Source organism: Alexandromys fortis, unplaced genomic scaffold, assembly GCF_014885135.2.
Source record: "Alexandromys fortis isolate MF-2015 unplaced genomic scaffold, M_Fortis_MF-2015_v1.1 scaffold_176, whole genome shotgun sequence".
Classification (NCBI taxonomy): Eukaryota; Metazoa; Chordata; class Mammalia; order Rodentia; family Cricetidae; genus Alexandromys; species Alexandromys fortis.
In genome coordinates, this window is record NW_026068070.1 from 915983 (window position 1) to 935567 (window position 19585).

Consider the following 19585-nt stretch of genomic DNA (forward strand, 5'->3'; position numbering starts at 1 on the left):
GAGATAGGGTTTCTCTGTAGCTTTGGAGCCTGTCCCGGAACTAGCTCTTGTAGACCAGGCTGGTCTCGAACTCACAGAGATCCGCCTGCCTCTGCCTCCTAAGTGCTGAGATTAAAGGCGTGGGCCACCACCGCCCGGCTTTTTTTTTTTTTTTTTAAACGTCTTACTTTCCTTCTTACTCCACAGCTGGCTGGATGATTGGCCCCTGACATCACCCTCTCTTTCTTCTCCTCTTCCTCAGTTCCCCTTCTGTTCATGCTCTCTGAATACCAGCCCCGCCTATCCTTGCTCCTGCCTCGCTATTGGGCGTTCAGCTCTTTGTTAGACCATCAGGTGTTTTAGACAGGCAAAGAATCACAGCTTCACAGAGTTAAACAAATGCAGCATAAACAGAAGTCACACACCTGAAAATAACAGTCCCCAGCAGTTTATAGTGCTTTAGTATGCAAATTACTTTTATTCTTTAATGCTGAGTGAACTCTGAGCCCGTGCACGTCAGGCCAGCGCTCTAGCACGGAACCACACACCAGGCCCTGCACAGAGCTGCTCACAAATATGCCCAGGTGTAACTCTGGGACGTGAACTGAATGCTGACGGCAAATCCCCAAACTTTTATTTGATGCATCTGCCACATGCTCAGCGTGCCACAAAATCTGTTCTGCGTTCCCTACTTGGCGTGGATAAAAACAGAAATCGCTTTTTCAGGGATTTAAGAGCATTCTACTTTTAAAGTTGCCCAGAAATGGGTTTTAAATCCCGAAGCAAAGTACTAGACATCTAAGTGTCACCTTCTCCACAGATCGCTGAGTTGCAATAACAAAAACGAATGAACAAACAAAAGATGGTGGCTTTGGCCTCTGGGGTGTGCATTGTGGAACTCACGTGTGCACAAACCGCACAACACATTTGCGGTGCTGTTGAAACTAATATGGGTCACAAGCAAACACTCTAGACAGCATGAGCATCGGGTTATCTACCTGTCTTCGCCTGCTTTGGAGATGACGCCTGGCTTTGTCCAGAGGCACTGATGGATCTGATGGTGATTCGGTACAAGGTCGCAGCCTTCAGGCCTGTCACAGTGCCCGGGGAACTGGCCACCATGGTCTCAATGACTGTGTCCCCATCTTCAGCTGTGAGCAGGTAACTTGTGGCCCCTGGCACAGCAGTCCACTCTACAGTGATGCTATTGCTGAGTTTTGAATATGCCTGATCAATAGTTGGTATTTCAGGCGCTGAAAGAAGTTATGAAGTTGTGCGTTAGCCAGGATATCCTACAAGGACGACACTTTTTACCTCTTCCTCCCTCGCCTACATTATTCTGGTGTCTTCCCATGAACATAAGCTTTGCTCCATTTTCCAGAGAAAGAAGGAAGCTGGGTGTGGTGGTGCACACCTGTGGTCCAGCTACATAAGAGGTGGAGGCAGGAGGATGAAATTAAGGCCAGTCTGGATAACTTAACAAGACTCTGTCTCAAAATTTAAAATAATGATGATTATGATTATAATAGGTATTAGGATGTAGTTCAGTGGTGGAACACTTGTCTACCATACATTAAGCCCCTGGACCTAATGTCCAATATCACAAAGAAGAAAGAAAAGAAGAGAGGGGCTGATTCAGGGCCCAGAAGGATTGCCAACAAACCTGACTAGTGAGTTTGATCCCTGGGATCCATGTGTTAGAGCTGAGAACTGACATCTCTAATGTAGAGAACTGAGTCTGCTAATCTCTACATGGGCATTGTAACACACAGGTGCACACACCACACAGAGCATGCATGCATACTACATACACGCATATCACACACAGAGAGAGCATGCATACACCACACACACACACACACACAGAGGCATACATACACAGAGGCATGCATACACCACACACACATACATACCACATATACACACACACAGAGGCATGCATACACCACAAACACTCATGCACACACACATGCACACACACACATACCACACAGACAGGCATGTACACCGCATACACACTCATACTACATACACACACAGAGGCGCACATACACATGCACACACAGACATGCACGCATACCACACACACACACTCATACCACATACACACACAGAGACATGCACACACACCACACACAGGAACACACACAAAGACACACCACATACACGCAGGCACACATGCACAAATAAGTAAATGTAATTTAAAAAAAAAAAAAAGAGTAGAAAGAGACAAAGAAAGGGGGGGGGATCTAGGGGGAACAACTGTTTGCAAAAGCCAGCCAGAGCACAGCCGTCACTGGCCAGCTGCCTGGGGGCCACTTGTACTTTCTATGCTTTTAAGTAAGTTGAGTGTGAGTGGAAAGAGGTTGTGGGAAAGAGCTTTGAGAAGGGGCAGAAGATAATGGAGGGGCTTTATTCCAGAGGGTTCCACTCTGGTTTGGTATTCTGTGAGTTTCCAAGGCTGCTTTGTCATGGCTGTCCTTCCCTGCCCCCACACAGGCAGCACTGCTGCCAGCTGGGCCCTCTATGGCCACCTCTCTCTACCTGTGGTCACTTTCTAATGAGTCTGCACATTTCCCAAGTGGGCTCTAACCTAACAGAGGAAGGAGAAGAACCGAGTGCTTTGTTACTCTCGGGCCAGAACAATTTTCAGGTTCTTTATTCTTCCTTTGCCTATCAAGATATATGCCTCAGTGTTAAGTCTTGATACCGAAGCCTTCGGGGGCTGTCTGCAGTTCACCATGGGAATGGGAATGTTTATGTCATGAGCATGCATGCAGGAGAGCCCTCTGCTTCCGATACAGGATGGAACATGCGGTGTGAGACACCCACACCCACACACCCACACCCCCCCACACACACACACTGTCCTGTGTCTTGTAAGAGATCCAAGCAGAAGAGCTCAACAAATGCAAATGTATGTTGGGTCTTAATTCTGAAAGTGGCTCTCCATCTGTCAATGTTAATGTACTCTATTTGTTGAACACAGTCACCCTATGCCAAACTCACAGCTGAAGGGCAAGCCAGACATGGCGGTGCATGCTTATGACCCAGCACTTGGGAGGTTGAGGCAGGAGGATCTCAAGACTGAGGCCCAACTAGGCTACATAGACCCTATCTCAAACAAATAACGAAGCAAACAAACCATCACAACAAACCAAAGCCAGGTACAGCATGCAAGCCTGTAATTCCAGCATGGGAGTGGGTGGTGGTGGGGGTCCAACATAAAGGGTTGGAGGAGGTCAGTCTATGTACAACCCTATCTCAAAAACAGCCACCAAAGAAATCCAAAACCTGTCAATCGGCCAACCAACCTCCCCAAACCAACCATATAAAGAGATTAGGTGAAAACCTACAAGGCAAGAAGACAGAATAAAAGCCCAGTGGTTTGCCAGCATCAACTCTTCTTGGCTTCCCTTCAGTCGAACCCCTAGGTACACAATACAGACAACCTTCTCTTTCTGTCTCTGTAGTCAAGAGAGCTCATGTTGGCAGCCTCTCAGAAATACCCAGGCTGCAAAAATGAACAAAGTCTCCAGTGTTCTTTGGCCAGACACTTCTGGAACACCATCCAGGAGTACCTCTGTCACAGAAAGGAAATGTGCTGCTCATATGTGCTGGGCAAGGGTTGGGGCCTGGGGGCCTTTTGCCAGTGAAGCTGATTCTGCACGAAGAGTGGATGCCCCCTCTGGCCCCTCAGAACAAAAAGACCCAGTAGGGCCCCCCCTCTCCCAGCCCCTATCTCTCATCTGCACGCCCTCCCACCCCACCTCCACGAGTCATTTCCCTGTGGTCTGTGCCTCCTTTCTTCTCAGTTTCTGGTGTCTCTCAACACCTTCTGTTTCCTCTGTCCTCCAGTTTATCTGAGTGCCTGTGACAGATAGGCCTGCTGGTTGGAACAAACTCCCTGGGAAAGTGACCAGCTGCAGACATAGACGGCCCAAGGCTGCACTCTGGGGAAGAGCTCGAAGGCCAGCGTGCACAGATGAGCGTCCCACAGGCGGCCATACTGCCTGAGGACTCCACACTGTCCCCCAGCGAGCTGAGCGATGAAGGAGTCCCCATAGGAAGTGCTATCAGCAGAGTGAGAACCAGGGTCGGAAAAACAGCAAAGAATTTGGACGCAGGAGTTCTAGGTTTAAGGCCTGGCTCTGCTTTGTATTCTGTGTCTGAGTAACCGTGAGACATTTAAGCTCTTTTATTGTAACTTTCCTCCTTTGAGAAAAGTGGGCGACTCACAGTATCTATACTTTAGGAATTACTTGGAAATGTGTAAAATGCCTATAATTTATGATTGTTGTAAAGATTAAATAAAAGTATATGTAAAGGTACTTTGAGAGTGTCATACCCCACTGTGTGTGTGTGTGTGTGTGTGTGTGTCTGTCTGTCTGTCTGTCTGTCTGCCAAGGTAAGCAAGTGTGGATAGGTTTGGAAAAGCCAGATCATACAGTATAGCCATGGGAGGGTTCCAGTGAAAGTAAGATCCTGAGGTGTCTGGGGTGAACACAGGCAGGAGAGAGACAGAGACAGAGACAGAGACAGACAGACAGACAGACAGACAAAGACAGAGAGACAGAGTATGCCTGATTCACAGTTGGCTCTCAGGAGATTAACTAGTGCCAGCCACAAAAGCAAATCAACTGAACCCTCTAGAGCAGCGGTTCTCCGCCTTCCTAATGTCGTGACCTTTAACACAGTTCCTCGGGTTGTGGTGGCCTCAACCATAACATTATTTTCATTGCTACTTCATAACTGTAATTATGCAACTGTTCTGAATCATGATGCAAATGTCTGTGTTTTCTAATAGTCTTAGGCGATCCCTGTGAGTCATTCGACCCCCACCCCAAGGGTCACAACCTGCAGGTTGAGAGCCTGTGCTCTAGGGGATCTAGCAGAATCCCCGTGTTCACGGGGGAATGGCATCGCAGATGCTCTGAATGGCAGCATTTGTGTCTATCATCGCCTGGTGAGCCTGATGTCAGGAGCAAGTGTGACCATCTGCTGTAGTGCACATGAGCCTGGGTGCTCAGTTCTAGTGAGGCAGAATGAGACGGGCAGGGGACCAGACTTTGGGGACATTTTTCTCATGAGAGGGATGGACTGGTAGGTAGATCTTGTGCTATGACAGGTTTCAGCAGACCTTCAAAGAACAGAAGAAGCAAAGCAGCTGTTGAGCCTCTGGGGATGTGGCTCAGATGGTAGAGTGCTCCCCTAGCATGCTGGGATGTGGCTCAGTTGGTAGAGAAGTCACCTAGCATGCTGGGATGTGGCTCAGATGTCAGAGTGCTCCCCTAGCATGCTGGGATGTGGCTCAGATGGTAGAGAGCTTCCCTAGCATGCACAGAGCTTTTGTTTCATCCCCAGCACTCATAAACACAGTGTACGTCTATAATTTAAGCACTTAGGAGGCAGAAGTAGGAGACTGCAAGTTCAAGGTCATCTTTGACTCTGTGGTGCATTTTAGGCTAGTCTGAGGGACATAAGATCTTGCCATAAAATAAAGTAAATGCAGGACTTTGGGAAGATAGAGCCTGAAAAGGGACAGTTGAAGGGGACAAAGCTGATTCCAAGGAAGCAGACACATCTATTGACAGTTTCTCTTTTGAGAACAGAGAGCATCTATTTCTTGACAGTAAGAGGCCTGGAGATGGAATGAAAGCTCTCACACAGGCTAAGCAAGCTTCTATAACCGAGCTTACCACCCTAAGCTAAATGATGATTAAATTCTACTATCATTTAATAATAATATGAGGTTTTTTGTTTTGTGTTCCCCCTCCTCCTTCCCCCTTCTCTCTCTCTCTCTCTCTCTCTCTCTCTCTCTCTCTCTCTCTCTCTCTCTCTCTCTCCCTCCCTCCCTCTCTCTTTTGTTTTTTTGAGACAGGGTTTTTCTGTATAACAGCCCTGACTGACCTGGAACTCACTCTGTAGACAAGGCTGTTCTCCAACTCACAGAGATCCTCCTGCCTCAGCCTCTTGAGTGCTGGGACGAAAGTTGAGTTCACCACAGCCGGCTATTTGTTTTCAAGACAGGGTTTCTCTGTGTAGCCCTGGCTGTCCCTGTCCTGGAACTCACTCTGTAGACCAGGCTAGCCTCCACTCAGAGATCCACCTGCCTGTGCCTCCCAAGTGCTGAGATTAAAGGTGTGAGTTACACTGCCAGGCCCAGCTTTAATGATGTTATATTTATCAGTATTAAAATCTGGGGAAGAATGAGAGAAATAATGAGCCCTATGCTCCCCACTCTCTCAATCCGAGAGAGAGAGAGAGAGAGAGAGAGAGAGAGAGAGAGAGAGAGAGAGAGAGAGCTGAGAAGTAGGCACTTCTCATGTTGATGAAAGGGAAGTCTTAATTCCCTAGGTGTGCATACAGCCACACTGATGCATCCAAAATGAAACCTTTGATTCTCAGCATCTGTGAGTTTGACCAACTCAGAGAATCTAAATTAGCTCAAAGTCCTCAGATCCCAGGTGCAGATCAACAGCACTGCCAAAGCCCAAATAGAATCAAATACACACACCCAAGATGAAGCCTTCTACGCAGTATAAATCAGACACAGTCCGGCTATTGAAAAACCAAGAGGAACCCGTTAACAGCATCACTGGCATTGAAATCTGGTCATCCTGATTTCTCTCCAATGGGACGGGTCATGTTGGGACTGAAAGGAGTCTGTCCTAAGGTCTCATTGGTTCCTGGATCTTTGTAAGGCACAGTGAAGTTGGCTATACAAGGGGCAGATATTTATGTTTTGATCACTTATAAACCAAGCAGAGTAGTGTGTGTGTGTAGTGCCGGCTTCTCAGGTGACTGAGGCAGGATTGCTAAAGCCTGGGAAATCAAAGCCAGGCTGATCAACACAGGGAGGCATCTCAAATGAAGTAAATAAAACCAATAGTAAAAAAATTTACAAAATCATTAGGAATATGATTATACACTCTTTCTCATAGCTTCCTGTACAATCATGAAGGTCTCTCAAGAGTAATATAATAACGATGGGCTGGAGAGATGGCTCAGCAGTGAAGAGCCCTGACTGCTTTGTCAGAGGACTCAGGTTCAATCCCCAGTACTCACACGGTGGTTCACAACCATCTGTAACTCCAGTCCCAGGGGACCCAACATCCTCTTCTGGCTTTGTCGGGCACCATGTATGCATGTTAATACGTGGACACATACATGCAGACAACACACCCACACACATAAACAAATTTAAATTTTTTAAAGAGTAATGTAACGAGTAAAAATAAAGGAAATGATTTTTTAAAAGTCAACTGCATAGCTGGATGTGGTGGTCCACGCCTTTAATCCCAGCACTAGGGAGGCAGAGACAGGCAGATCTCTGAGTTCGAGGGCAGCCTGGTCTACAGAGTGAGTTCCCAGACAGCCAAGACTACACAGAGAAATCCTGTCTGGAGAAAACAAAAGAACAAAAACCAAACAAAACCCACAACTGTATGTGTATGGATTTTATGAGCTATTAAAATGCAGCCATCTATTCAATGTAAAAATTCCTAATTATTCTTCCTTTTTTATGATGTTGGCAAATAATAAAAGTTGTTCCCGTGTGCATTGAATCACTGTGCGAGCTTATCTCTAGGAGAGCTGAGTGCATATGGTGTTTGCAGATAATTTAAAGCCTATTCAAGATAAATTCCTATCCTGTGAACTTAGATTTCTAGATGTATAAGGCATGAAAATTTTCTAGAAAAATTACAGTGGCCTCTGGTCATTTATTCAAGAAAAAAAATAGTGATTGAAATATTTTTTAAATAAGGAAACCTTTTTACAGTTCTGAATCATATTACTGTGTTGATCTCAGGATAAGGCTAGATGTGTGAAGTTTCCTCTCTGTCTCTGTCTCACTCTGGTTTGCTTTTAAGTTTTTTGCTTTTTTGAGACAGAATCTCCTGAACCATATTTTTATGTAGCCAAAGGTAACCTTGAACATCTGAATGTCCTGCCTCCACCTTCTAAATCCTGGGATTACAAGTGTGCACCACCGCACCAGAGCCAGCATTTCTGGTTTTCCCTTCTAATGTCCCAAAGAGAAGTAGGAACGTTCTATAAGGAGATTGTCTGTGGTGCAATTTTAATTTTTGGCTGGATAGTGATCCTTGCAATAGTTTGTCCACAGCTAACTGGATGGGAAATTCGGAGCTGTAGTACAGTTCTCACTAGCAATACCTTCGAAGGACTTGGTTTGTAACTATGGCCCAGGTGATTTGTTCTACTGATTGTGGCCTTCCCCCAGCACCTTTTACAGTGGTGTTGGCACCGGGTATGCATGCTCAGAAAATGTTGATACTCGCCCTCTAGGATGGTCTTTCTGCATGAGGCTAGCCCAATCGACAGTGGAAATTAAAATCAAATGCAGGAAGAAAAAATTTGCATGTCAGAAATTGTTACCTGTTTTGGATGAAGTCACCTGAAAAGGAAAATTTAGAAAGTTAGAAGAATAAGGGAAAACAGCATTTGGGGAAACGAAACACATCGACCGGAACACAGCAATCACAATGCTTATGTACACAGTGAGTAACTCTCCCCTTCACCTGAGAGCTTTTCTGCTGGACTCATTTCCCAGCGATCGGATCTACCATAAGGCACAGCTGAAAATGACGCAGAGGCTGGATACCGTGTTATTATTTCATTTTCCCCTTGAATCTGCCCAAGTCAGAAACTGCTGACGGATTTTTTTTCAGGAGTCTTTGTTCTTCGAACACAATGATAGTCTTGTCTCCTTTCTTTAGTACATCACATTAGTTCTCAAACACAAAAATGTACTGTCTTCGTATGATTTAAAGGTATATCTTCCTACTCCTCAGCCCTTCATAAAGAAAGACAGATGGTATCTTCTCCCGCAAACTTAACTGTAGCTAGCCAAGGAGGCAGACTCACCATTTTCAGACAGAGGAGAGCGAATCCCATCAAAGAGGAACACTTCTCAAGTCTCCCAGCCATCCTGTTAGACACAGCGCTCACATAGCATGAACTGTGACCTGGCTCCTCTTTGGCTCCCAGAAGCACAGCACGGAAGGTCGCAGGGCTGTGGGGCGGGCAACACTGGGAACAGACTCTGGAAGTCTCTCTCTGTGTAGGGCTCACCTGTAATGAGAGACACTGGGGCTTGGCAGGAACAGGTACTGAGTGCAAAGACCGAAAAAAAAGAGTCTGAGGAAGCAATGCCAGGAGGACCAAAGAAGCTCCTGCAACCTTGGTTTCAAGGAACTATGTACAATGCTCTCCTTTTAATAATTTTTACTCTGGTCATAGTAGTGCAAGCCTTTACTCCCAGTACTTGGCAGGCAGAGGCGTGTGGATCTCTGTGAGTTCAAGGCTAGCCTGGTCTACATTGTGAGTTTGAGAACAGCCAGAACCCTGTCTCCAAAAAACAAAAACAAATGTACAGAGCTGTAGAGAAACTGCTGATCCGGTGACTGATTTTAAGCTCAGGATTCCTGTCTCATTTTTCTGCTTTAGTTGATGCTAGTGTGTTTGTTAGATTGTGGATATATTAGTCATCTTTTTGCCATTATGGCCAAAAGACCTGACATAAACAATTTAAGAGTGAGAAGGATAGTTCTGGCTCATGGTCTCAGAGAGATCAGTTTAGCTCCATCTGCTAGGGAAGGCCATTCCGAAGTCCTCAATGACATGGTTTGAGGCCAGCCTGAACGACGTGAGACACTGTCTTAAAACAAACACACAAACACAAACAAAGAAGACTTGGGTCTGCAGAGATGGGTTAGCAGCTGTTGGGGACTGTGGACCACCAGACCCTGAATTTCTTGTAAATAACTTGTTTTCCTCTGCTCCAAGCAGCCTGCAGCTGCTCTGAGCACGAGACCCTGATGGCAGGCTGGTGGGTCTGCAGCTGGTGGGTCCCGAGAGCTGGAGCGTGGCCAGAGCCCTCTATAAGCTGCCCCTGAGCACAATAAAATGGGCATTCTTGGCACTCTTTGTCTCAAGGGTGTCCCCGTGGTCCCGTCTGTCTGTCTGTCTGTCTGTCTGTCTGTCTGTCTCTCTCTCTCTCTCTCTCTCTCTCTCTCTCTCTCTCTCTCTCTCTCTCTCTCTCTCTCTGTGTGTGTGTGTGTTTTTAAATCTTCTGCCTACTTCCCATAGCACAGAGTGTGTAGAGTGCGGAACGGAACCAGTGTAGTTTTACAAGCAGTTAAGAGCACTGGCTTGCTCTTGCAAAGGACCCAGCATCCACATGGCAGCTGACAAAACACCCAAGTTTCAGGGCATTGTGTGTCTCCTTCTGGCTGTGGGCACCAGGCACATGCATGGAGCACACATGCGGGCAAAATATCCATGCACATAATTTGAAATAAATTTTTTTAAAGACTAAAAACACATAACTAAATGGACTCAAGGCAGATGCGAGGGCATTCATTTTTAGTCTCAGCTACTCAGAAGGCAGAAGGATCTATTGAGTCCATGAGTTTGAGACCAGCCTGGGAAACATAGTCGGACTGAGTTCCCCCAAAATTATTACGCTATTAATCAAAGTAGACTCAAAACCCAAAAAACATATCAGAAACGACAAAATGTGTAGAAGGAAATATTTATGATCTTGAGTTGGGCAAAGATTTTCTTTTTTAAAAATGTGTGTGTGTGAGCACAGGTGTGTACTACCCTCAACACCCGATAAGAGAACAACTGAGGGCTGGTGGGCTGGCTCGGCAGTTAGAGCCTCATGTCTGACTGCCAGAGTTTGATCTCCAGCACCCGTGTAACGGTGAGAGAAGCAAAGCAGCTCCACAAAGCTGTTGTCCGGTTGCCACGCATAGGCCATGGCAAGCATGGCGTCCAGGTTGCTTTCTATTGTTGTACTAAACACCATGATCAAAGGTAACTGGGGAGGCGAGGGTTTATCTGGCTTACAGTCCCACACAACTGTGTCTCATCAAGGAAGGCCAAGACAGAAACCTGGAGGCAGGAACTGAAGCAGGGACCACGAGGAAGCAATTCTTATTGACTTGTTCCACATGGCTTGCTCAGTCTGCTTTCGTTTTTATTTATTTTTTCTTTTTTGGGACAAGGTTTCTCTGTGTAGCCTTGGGTGTCCTGGAACTCACAGAGATCAGCCTGCTTCTGCCTCCTGAGTGATGGGATTAAAGGCATGCGCCACTGCCTGCTCATCTATTTCTTGTTTTGTTCTTGTTGGTTTGTTGTTGTTGTTGTTGTTGTTTTCCGAGACGAGACAGGGTTTCTCTGTAGCTTTGGAGCCTGTCCTGGAAGCATCCTATGTCTTATACCGTCCATGAACACCTGCCCATCGGTGACACTGCCCACAGGGGACCGGGTCCTTCCACATCAATAATTAATCAAGAAAATACCCCATAGCTTTGTTCTGACTGCCCCTGGAGAGGTGAGTGTCTGTGTTCCCTGCTGGAGGGCCCTGCTCTTTAGACCCTAGTCCCCAGAGTTTACATCCCATGCCCCACCCCCATCCAGCGAAGCCCCAGAGACCTGGGAGCAACCCTCCACACTTGCAATCATCCCCAGCTGCATCTCTGACCTCTGGAGCATTGGTTCTGACTATCCCTGGAGAGGTGAATGGCTGGATTTACAGCTGGAGGGTCCTGCATCCTAGGCCCTAGTCCATGGAGGAACATTCTGTGCCCCACCCCCCCAACCACCAAATCCCAGAGACCCCAGAGCAGCCACCTCACACACCTGCAACCGTCCCCCACTGCACCTACTACCACCCTTACCTTGGCCCTGACTGCACCTGGAGAGGAGCCCCCAGAGCCATACCAGCGACTACCAGAAGCTCAGCGTGGCCTGCAGGAGAAGGAAGAGTGACCACCTAAGACACAGGCCCCACCTGTACCAATTGGAGGAAGAGATGGGCAGGTACCGATGCAAGAATACGGTCATCACCCTAAAGAACAATATGGCAACACCTGAACCTAGTGATCCTATAACAAGAAGACCTGAACATCCTAACCCAGAAGAAGCAGAAGAAAATGACCTTAAATATATTTACACAATGGAGTACTACTCAGCATTAAAAAAAAAAAAAAGACATCTTGAAATTTGCATGCAAACGGATGGAACTAGAAAAAAACATCCTGAGGTAAGCCAGGCCCAGAAAGGCAAACACAATATGTACTCACTCATAAGTGGACATTAGATGTCAAGCAAAGGATAACCACCCTGTAGTCCACAACCCCAGAGAATCTAGGTAACAAGGAGAACCCTAAGAGACATGGATCCCTCTGGGAAGGGGAAATAGACAGGATCTCCTGAGAAACTTGGAAGTGGGGGGGTGGAAGGAAAAGGGAAGGGGACGGGGGAGGGAGGAGGAGAACATGAGGGAACGGGATGGTTGAGATGGGGGAAGGACAGAGAGGGAGAGCAAGGAAAGAGATATCTTGATTGAGGGAGCCATTATGAGGCTAGCGAGAAACCTGGTACTAGGGAAATTCCCAGGAATCCACAGGATAACCCCAGCTAAGACCCTAAGCAATAGTGCAGAGGGTGCCTGAACTGACCTTCCCCTGTAATCAGATTGATGACTACCCCAAATGTTATCACAGAACCTCATCCAGTAACTGATGGAAGCAGATGCAGAGATCCACAGCTAAGCACTGGGCCGAGCTTCTGGAGACCAGCTGAAGAGAGGGAGGAGCAAGAATAGGAGCAAAGCAGTGAAGACCATGCTGGGGACACCCACAGAAGCAACTGACCTGAGCTAGGGGGAGCTCACTGACTCTAGACTGATAGTGGGGGAACCAGCACAGGACCAAACGAGGCCCTTTGAATGTGGGTGACACTTGTATGGCTGGAGCAGTCTGTGAGGCCATGGAAAATGGGACCAGGGTTTATTTCCTAGTTCTTAAACTGGCTTTTGGAGACCATCCATTTTGGAGGGATACCTTGCTCAGTCTAAATATAGTGAGGAGGGCTTTGGTCCTGCCTTAAAGTGATGTGTCAGACTTTGTTGACTCCCCATGGGAAACCTTACCCTCTCTGAGGAGTGCATGGGGGGGGGGGACAGAAAGAGGCGAGAGAGTAGGAACTGGGATAGGTATGTAAAATGACAAAAGACCATTTTTTTAAAAATAAATAATAAATTAAAATTGAAAGGAAGTAAAAAGGAAGGAAGGAAGGAAAGAAGGAAGAAAAACCCTTAGACTCGCCTTTAGGCCAATCTCGAGGTTTCCTAGTTGACCAAAAAAAAAAAACAACAAACAAACAAACAAAAAAAAACCACAACCAGCACACATGCCCACACATTACATAATATACACATATATTTTAAGTAAATAATTTAAATAAAAAGTAGTGATGTATATGCTTGAATACACCTGTAATTCCACACAGGAGGATCATGAAATCGAAACCAGCTTGGGCCACACAGCAACACTATCAGGACAATGAAACAGCACTACATACTTATTAGATATCTGCAATCAGAAAGATTAAACCGTGGCGGTCGCTCAATAAAAGAGCATGTGTCTGGAGGCCCTGGATTTGATCTCTAGTCTAACAAGTATTCACAAAGCAAAATTAATAAGACTACTTCTAGTATTGGTTCAGGTGTAGAGCAACCAGCCATCTTGTTGTGGAATTCTGTCTCCCAGGCAAGACATGGCTGCCTCCATGTTGACCTCAGAGCAGCTGTGAACACTTGCACAGAGACCCTCAGAAGACTGAGCCCACCAATGTTCCCTTGTGGGGGAGGGCAGGGTTTCCCAAGGCTCAGAAGGTGGTACATGAGACGCTGCCCCTCTCGGAGGATACATAAGGAGTTCACAACTGCTTGGTGGAGACTCTTTGTTGTGTAGCTGCCATAAATTGCCCATGTTCCTGTAAGTCACCCTTAACCCACACTTTTGTTAAGTTGCCCCCAGGTAAAGCTATGGCTTCATCAAGCTGGACCAGGGTGAAATTGTCTTTTATTCCACCTGGGGCGAATTGTGTTCACGGTGTTGGTTCGCCTCCCCGGGAAAGGCTACCGCAACACTTGTATTGGTAGGCGTGCGAAATGGTTTGGCCACCTTGGAAAATGATTTGGCTGTTTCTTAAAAAGGTGAACAATATCAGTTGGATGCGGTGGTTCCTGCCTGTAATCTTAATGCTCAGAAAGCTGAGGCAGGAGGATTATGGATTTAAAGCCAACCTGAACTATCTGTAGTATTTCACAACTAGATTTTTTTTTTTCGAGACAGGGTTTCTCTGTGGCTTTGGAGCCTGTCCTGGAACTAGCTCTGTAGACCAGGCTGGTCTCGAACTCACAGAGATCCGCCTGCCTCTGCCTCCCGAGTGCTGGGATTAAAGGCGTGCGCCACCACTGCCCGGCTCACAACTAGGTGTTTACCCAAGAAAAAGGAAAGCAGATCTTCACACAAAAATACATACTCAGCATAGTATTGTTTTTATTTATCTTTAAAATGCATGTTTACCTTTATTTTATTTTGTGTGTGAGGGTGTTTTGGCTTCATGGTTGTATATGTGTGTGTGCGGTGATGGTGGAGACCCAAAGAGGTCTACAGATCCCATGGGTCTGGAATTACAGACAGTTTTGAGCTGCCATGTTGGGAATCAAACCCAGGCCCTTTTAGGTGAGCAATCTCTCCAGTCCCAATAGTACTGTTTTCAGTAATCCTTAAGCTATAAGCAAATCAAATGTTTACCAACCAAGACGAATTATGAACAAATGAGATATCTCAGTAAGAGAAGAATGAGGGGCTGGAGAGATGGCCAGCGCTCATATGCAGCTCAAAAGCACCTGCAACTCCAGCCCCAGGGGATCCTCTGCTCTCTTCTGGCCTCCAAAGGTGACAGAGGTACACATGGTACACAGACACACATGCAAGTAAGCACTTATACACATAAAATAAAATACAGTCTGAGATTAGTTGCTGTGGTGCACATCCGTAACCCCAGTACTCAAGAGGTACAGGCAGGAGGCAGGCAGGATTGTATAGTGAGTAAAGGCTGTGTAAACCTAGAGACCTGAGATGTCTTCTTACACACACACACACACACACACACACACACACACACACACACACACACACTAATAATAATAAATACATAAATAAAGTAAAAGAAGTGCAGGCAAGATTATGTATGAGTATAAGGCTACATGGTTAGCTGGAGGGCAGCCTGGGCTAAGTAAGTCTTTTTATTTATTTATTATTTATTTATTTATTATTTATACAGTATTCTGTCTGCTTGTATGCCTGCAGGCCAGAAGAGGGCACCAGACCTCATTACAGATGGTTGTGAGCCACCATGTGGTTGCTGGGAATTGAACTCAGGACCTTTGGAAGAGCAGGTAATGCTCTTAACCGCTGAGCCATCTCTCCAGCCCAACGTAAGTCTTATATAGAAGAAAGTACTATATAAACAACTGAATGAAAGAAGCCAAGAAAAAGGAATGGAGAAAGAGGAAAAAGAGGGGGAAGAAAGAAAGGAGAGTTATGTAGCTGGCTGGCTTTACACACTTACATAAATTTCTTTAAAAAAAAATGCAAGCTGTTTAAAAGCAGAAAGCAAATTAATGGTCGCCTAGAAACAGGAAGGGTGGGAAGAAGGAAGGATAAATTAGAAGAGGTAACTCGGGGATGGAGGGTTTGCTCCCCATCCGAAAGGTGCCAAGGGTTCGTGGGTTGTGCACGCATGTCAACCACTGTGTATGTTTCAGGGGTAACTATCAAACAGAAACTCACGGCCCTGCCTCCTCCTCCTGTGGCTGTGAGTAAACACACACAACAACCAGAAGGACTAAACAACCTGCAGGGGAAAGTGCTTACGTTGGCTCACACTTCAAAGGTACAGTCCATTAGGTGGGGACATGCAGGGGGGCTTGTCACATGTCCATAGTCAGCAAGCAGAGAGTAATGAAGGCTGGTGCTCGGCTCGCATTCCCTCTTTTTTTTTTTTTTTTAAATATTTTATTATATTATGTGTACAGCATTCCTTCCATGTGTGCCTACAAGCCAGAAGGGGGCGCCAGGTCTCATTATAGATGGCTGTAAGCCACCACCATGTGGTTGCTGGGAATTGAACTCAGGACCTCTGGAAGAGCAGTCAGTGCTCTTAACCTCTGAGCTATCTCTCCAGCCCTCGCATTCTCTCTTTTATTCAGTCCAGGACTCCAACCCCTGGAATGATATCGTTCCCAGTTAGGATGGGCCTTCCTGTCTCAATGAAGCTAATCTGGAAAACCCCTCAGGTATCAGTAAGTTTGTGTTCCAGGTGATTCTAGATCCACTCAAGCTGACAGTTCCTATTAACTAGCACAATCAGTTATACTAAATAAAATCAGTTTGGGGCTAGCGAGATGCCTCGGGAGGGTAAAAGCTCTACCTTCAAGCCTGAGGACCTGAGTTAAGTTTCAGGTTAAGTTACATAGTAGATCTGATGCCTCCAAGTTGTTCTCTGACCTCCACATGCACACCATGGCCTTTACACACACACACACACACACACACTTAAAAAAAAGTCTAAAAAGTTCAGTCTAGGTAGGCATGGTGGTACACCCTATATTCCCAGTACTGGAGAAATGGAGGTAGGAAGATCAACTACTCAAGATGATTGTTGGAAATACAGCATAGTGAATTTAGGTCGACCCCATGAGACCTGTCTCAAAGCAAAGCCAGTCTAACTGCAGCATCCCAGGCTCCTGTTGCTGACCCTTCCATGACTACGATGAAGCTAGGGAGTTTCAACTGTGTATTCAATAAGAACATGTGGAGGAACTACTTCCCACCAGAACTGTTCTGGCTATCAGGCTACAGATCTAAGGGAATGGCAGCTCCGCTCTCACTGAGCACAGACTTTAGTAGAGGAAGACCGAAAGAAACAGCTACGGTGATAAAATATGCCCAGTGTCGTGAAACATTGAAAGGGAAAATAGATCAGAGTGATGGGGCAGTACTGAAGGATACGGTGCTAGTTTATACAAATTCAGGAAGAACTCTGGGAGGCCAAGGGCTTGGTCAGGACACTGTGGGCACTCACTGCTCAGTGACAGGGAGTATCAGTGCCTATGAGCTCTGACAGTCTTTCTCTGACCTGCTGTCGACTGATGGAGACTTCCTTATTCAAAGCCACACCCCCCAAAACTCATCCAGTGACTGATGAATGAAGGATTAGCAGGACCCCTTTCCTGAACCCAGGACAGTTCTGGTGAGGGGTTCTGGGTAACACACCATGGCATCCACTAGGGATGGAGTATTGCAAGAGAAGCAACCTAAGTGCATGCATGTCCAGAGTCCCAGAGGTGGAAAGCTCACCCCCTGGGAGTGATGACCAAAAAGGCCACTTCTGCAGCCATTCTTGGTTCAAGGCCCATTTCATTTGCTTTCCTTGTTTGGGATACAGTGGAATCGTCCTCACTGCCTTAGGGTACACACTCTATCTGGAAGGATTAAGCCCTATTCTCCTATCGGATTCTCTGCCCAGGTGTACTTTTCCTGCCTCTTTGACCGGTCACGACTGATTTGGTATTTAATGAAATAGACACCAGTCAGTATTATGTCTTTTCTTCAGTCGTTTGTGTACAGACTCAGAGCAGGCTGGGAGCTGTATTTAATTTGTGGCTAGGTATCATTAAATAACTAGGGAGAGACACGCTAGAAGAGACGTCACCTAGGAGTCAAAGATGGTTACCAGGAAGTGGTTTATGCTATGGCACAGTTGAGACTAAAGTAGGGAAACAAGGAAGTGAGGCTTGCACTAGTTCACTACAGTGAAGGCTGAGGTGGGGCTACCGGACAGTAAAAAGCTGACAGCGCGACAGACTGGAAGATCCAGGGAAATAAAATCATGATTAGATGGGATATTAGAGTAATAAGTAGGAAATACAGACGTTGGTGGTCTGCCAAAGTCAACATACCAGAAAACCTCACACACCAGCGCTCACTGCAACTGGTTTCGCAATCGCTAAGCTGTGGATCTAACCTGGGTGTCCAAAAACTGAGGTATGGAAGAAAGCACAGTCTATGTAGACAATGGGGTGTTTTTCAGCCATAAAAATGAAGTTACGGGTTTTACAGGCTATGAAGTAATTGAGCGTAACCACAATGAGTGAATTAAGCCAATCTCGCTTTGTGTAGAAAATTCAAGCCTGTGTTTGTATTTGATGTGGAAGAAAAAAGTAAAACTGGCTAGGGGTACAAAGGAGGCCTGCAGGAGATGGGAGGGGCAAGAAACTACTCTTGCCTGGACTGTTTGATAAACTGGACATGCAGGACCCACAGATAAATGACTGCTGAACTTGCTTAAAGGTGAGATAATCCTTTGGGAGTCCTGCTTCATGAAAGAGTCTGCTAGACATTCTACAGGGCACAGAAAAAAGTGACTGACAAACTGCCAATATAGGCAAAACTGTCTTTGAAATTTCCTGCTTCATCTAAGTCTGCTGGATACAATGGGGCCTGTAGGCTGAAGATTGGATGCCCCAACAGTACAGAACAACTTTGGGTAACTGTCCAGGCAGTGAGATGTCTCTGTCATTTCTAGAGTTTTGGAAGTTGCTTACAATGCACTTCCTGTTAACATAGGTAATATTACATCCTTCTGGAGTCTTTGATGGAGTTGATGATAGTAATTTTTATCATTTTCCTTAGTTATGATAAAATAGATATAACTGTAATTCTTGATGACTGTTTTATGTAATTTTACTATGTTAAAGTTAAAACCTTCCTTTTTATTTAAACAGAAAATGGGAGGTGATGTGGATTCCCCTTTGTGTGCTGTAAATACGATTGGTTAATTAATAAAGAAAACTGGCTTGACCTGATAGGGCAAAAGAGCTAGGCAGGGAAAACTAAATTGAATGCTGAGAGAAAGAAGGGCAGAGTCGAGAAGCCTTGGAGCTGCCACCAGAGACAGATATGTTGAAACCTTGCCAGTAGGCCACAAGCCTCATAGTAAAATATAAAATAAGGGTTAATTCTAGATTTAAGAGCTAGCTAGCAATATGCTTAATTGGCCAAGCAGTGATTTAAATAATATAGTTTCTGTGTGACTATTTTGGGTCTGAACTGCTGGGTAGCCAGGAAACAAACAAGAGCCCTCATACAACACAGAAAACACACAACTTCAGCAGGCAAAGTTTGAGACAAAGAACGATTAACCAATAAAGAGAGTATTAGTTACTAAGAATAAAGACATCTACTAAATAGAGAAATGGTGTATATGGAGAAATAATGCTACCTTTACGGATGAAGCAAAGATGCCAAGGAAGGAAAAAAAAAACTGGTACCCATGCAAGATTGTGAAGTGCCTTTGGAGAGGATATAGCTGTAGCTCTGTTTGCTGAGATGCTGAAGGCTGGAGAACTGGGGTGTCGAGGTAGCTAGGCCACAGGGTCCTAGTGCCGAGAAGGGGCTGTGGACACAAGCTCCTATCCCTAACAAAGAAGCCATCTCCAATCAACAACCGTTTTCTGCCGTGGAGTCTCACTGGGTATATAAACCACACTATGGGCAGCCCCCATGCCCAGCAGTAGATGACCAACCCAAAACAAACTCAGTGGGGTTTTTATTGTCTTACATTGCTTTGTTTGTGCATTTTTAATCTTACTGATCTTTTGTTTATATATTATGGGTTCCAATTCTGTATTTTTATGTCCCCCCCCCCCCCCCCC

The 19585-nt window shown here is 45.8% G+C and overlaps 1 protein-coding gene across 1 annotated transcript in view; it reads right to left on the bottom strand.

Annotated features, from left to right (window-relative positions):
- Nucleotides 1–9022, bottom strand: part of Fndc7 (fibronectin type III domain containing 7) — a 41600-nt gene extending 32578 nt beyond the window's left edge. The window contains exons 1-3 of the mRNA XM_050120995.1: nt 8869–9022; nt 8380–8398; nt 978–1232 (exon numbers count right to left, since the gene is read on the bottom strand). Coding sequence (XP_049976952.1) covers nt 978–1232; nt 8380–8398; nt 8869–8931 — 337 coding nt within the window. The 5' untranslated portion in view covers nt 8932–9022. The remainder of the gene's footprint in view (nt 1–977; nt 1233–8379; nt 8399–8868) is intronic.
- Between the last annotated feature and the right edge of the window lie 10563 nt (nt 9023–19585).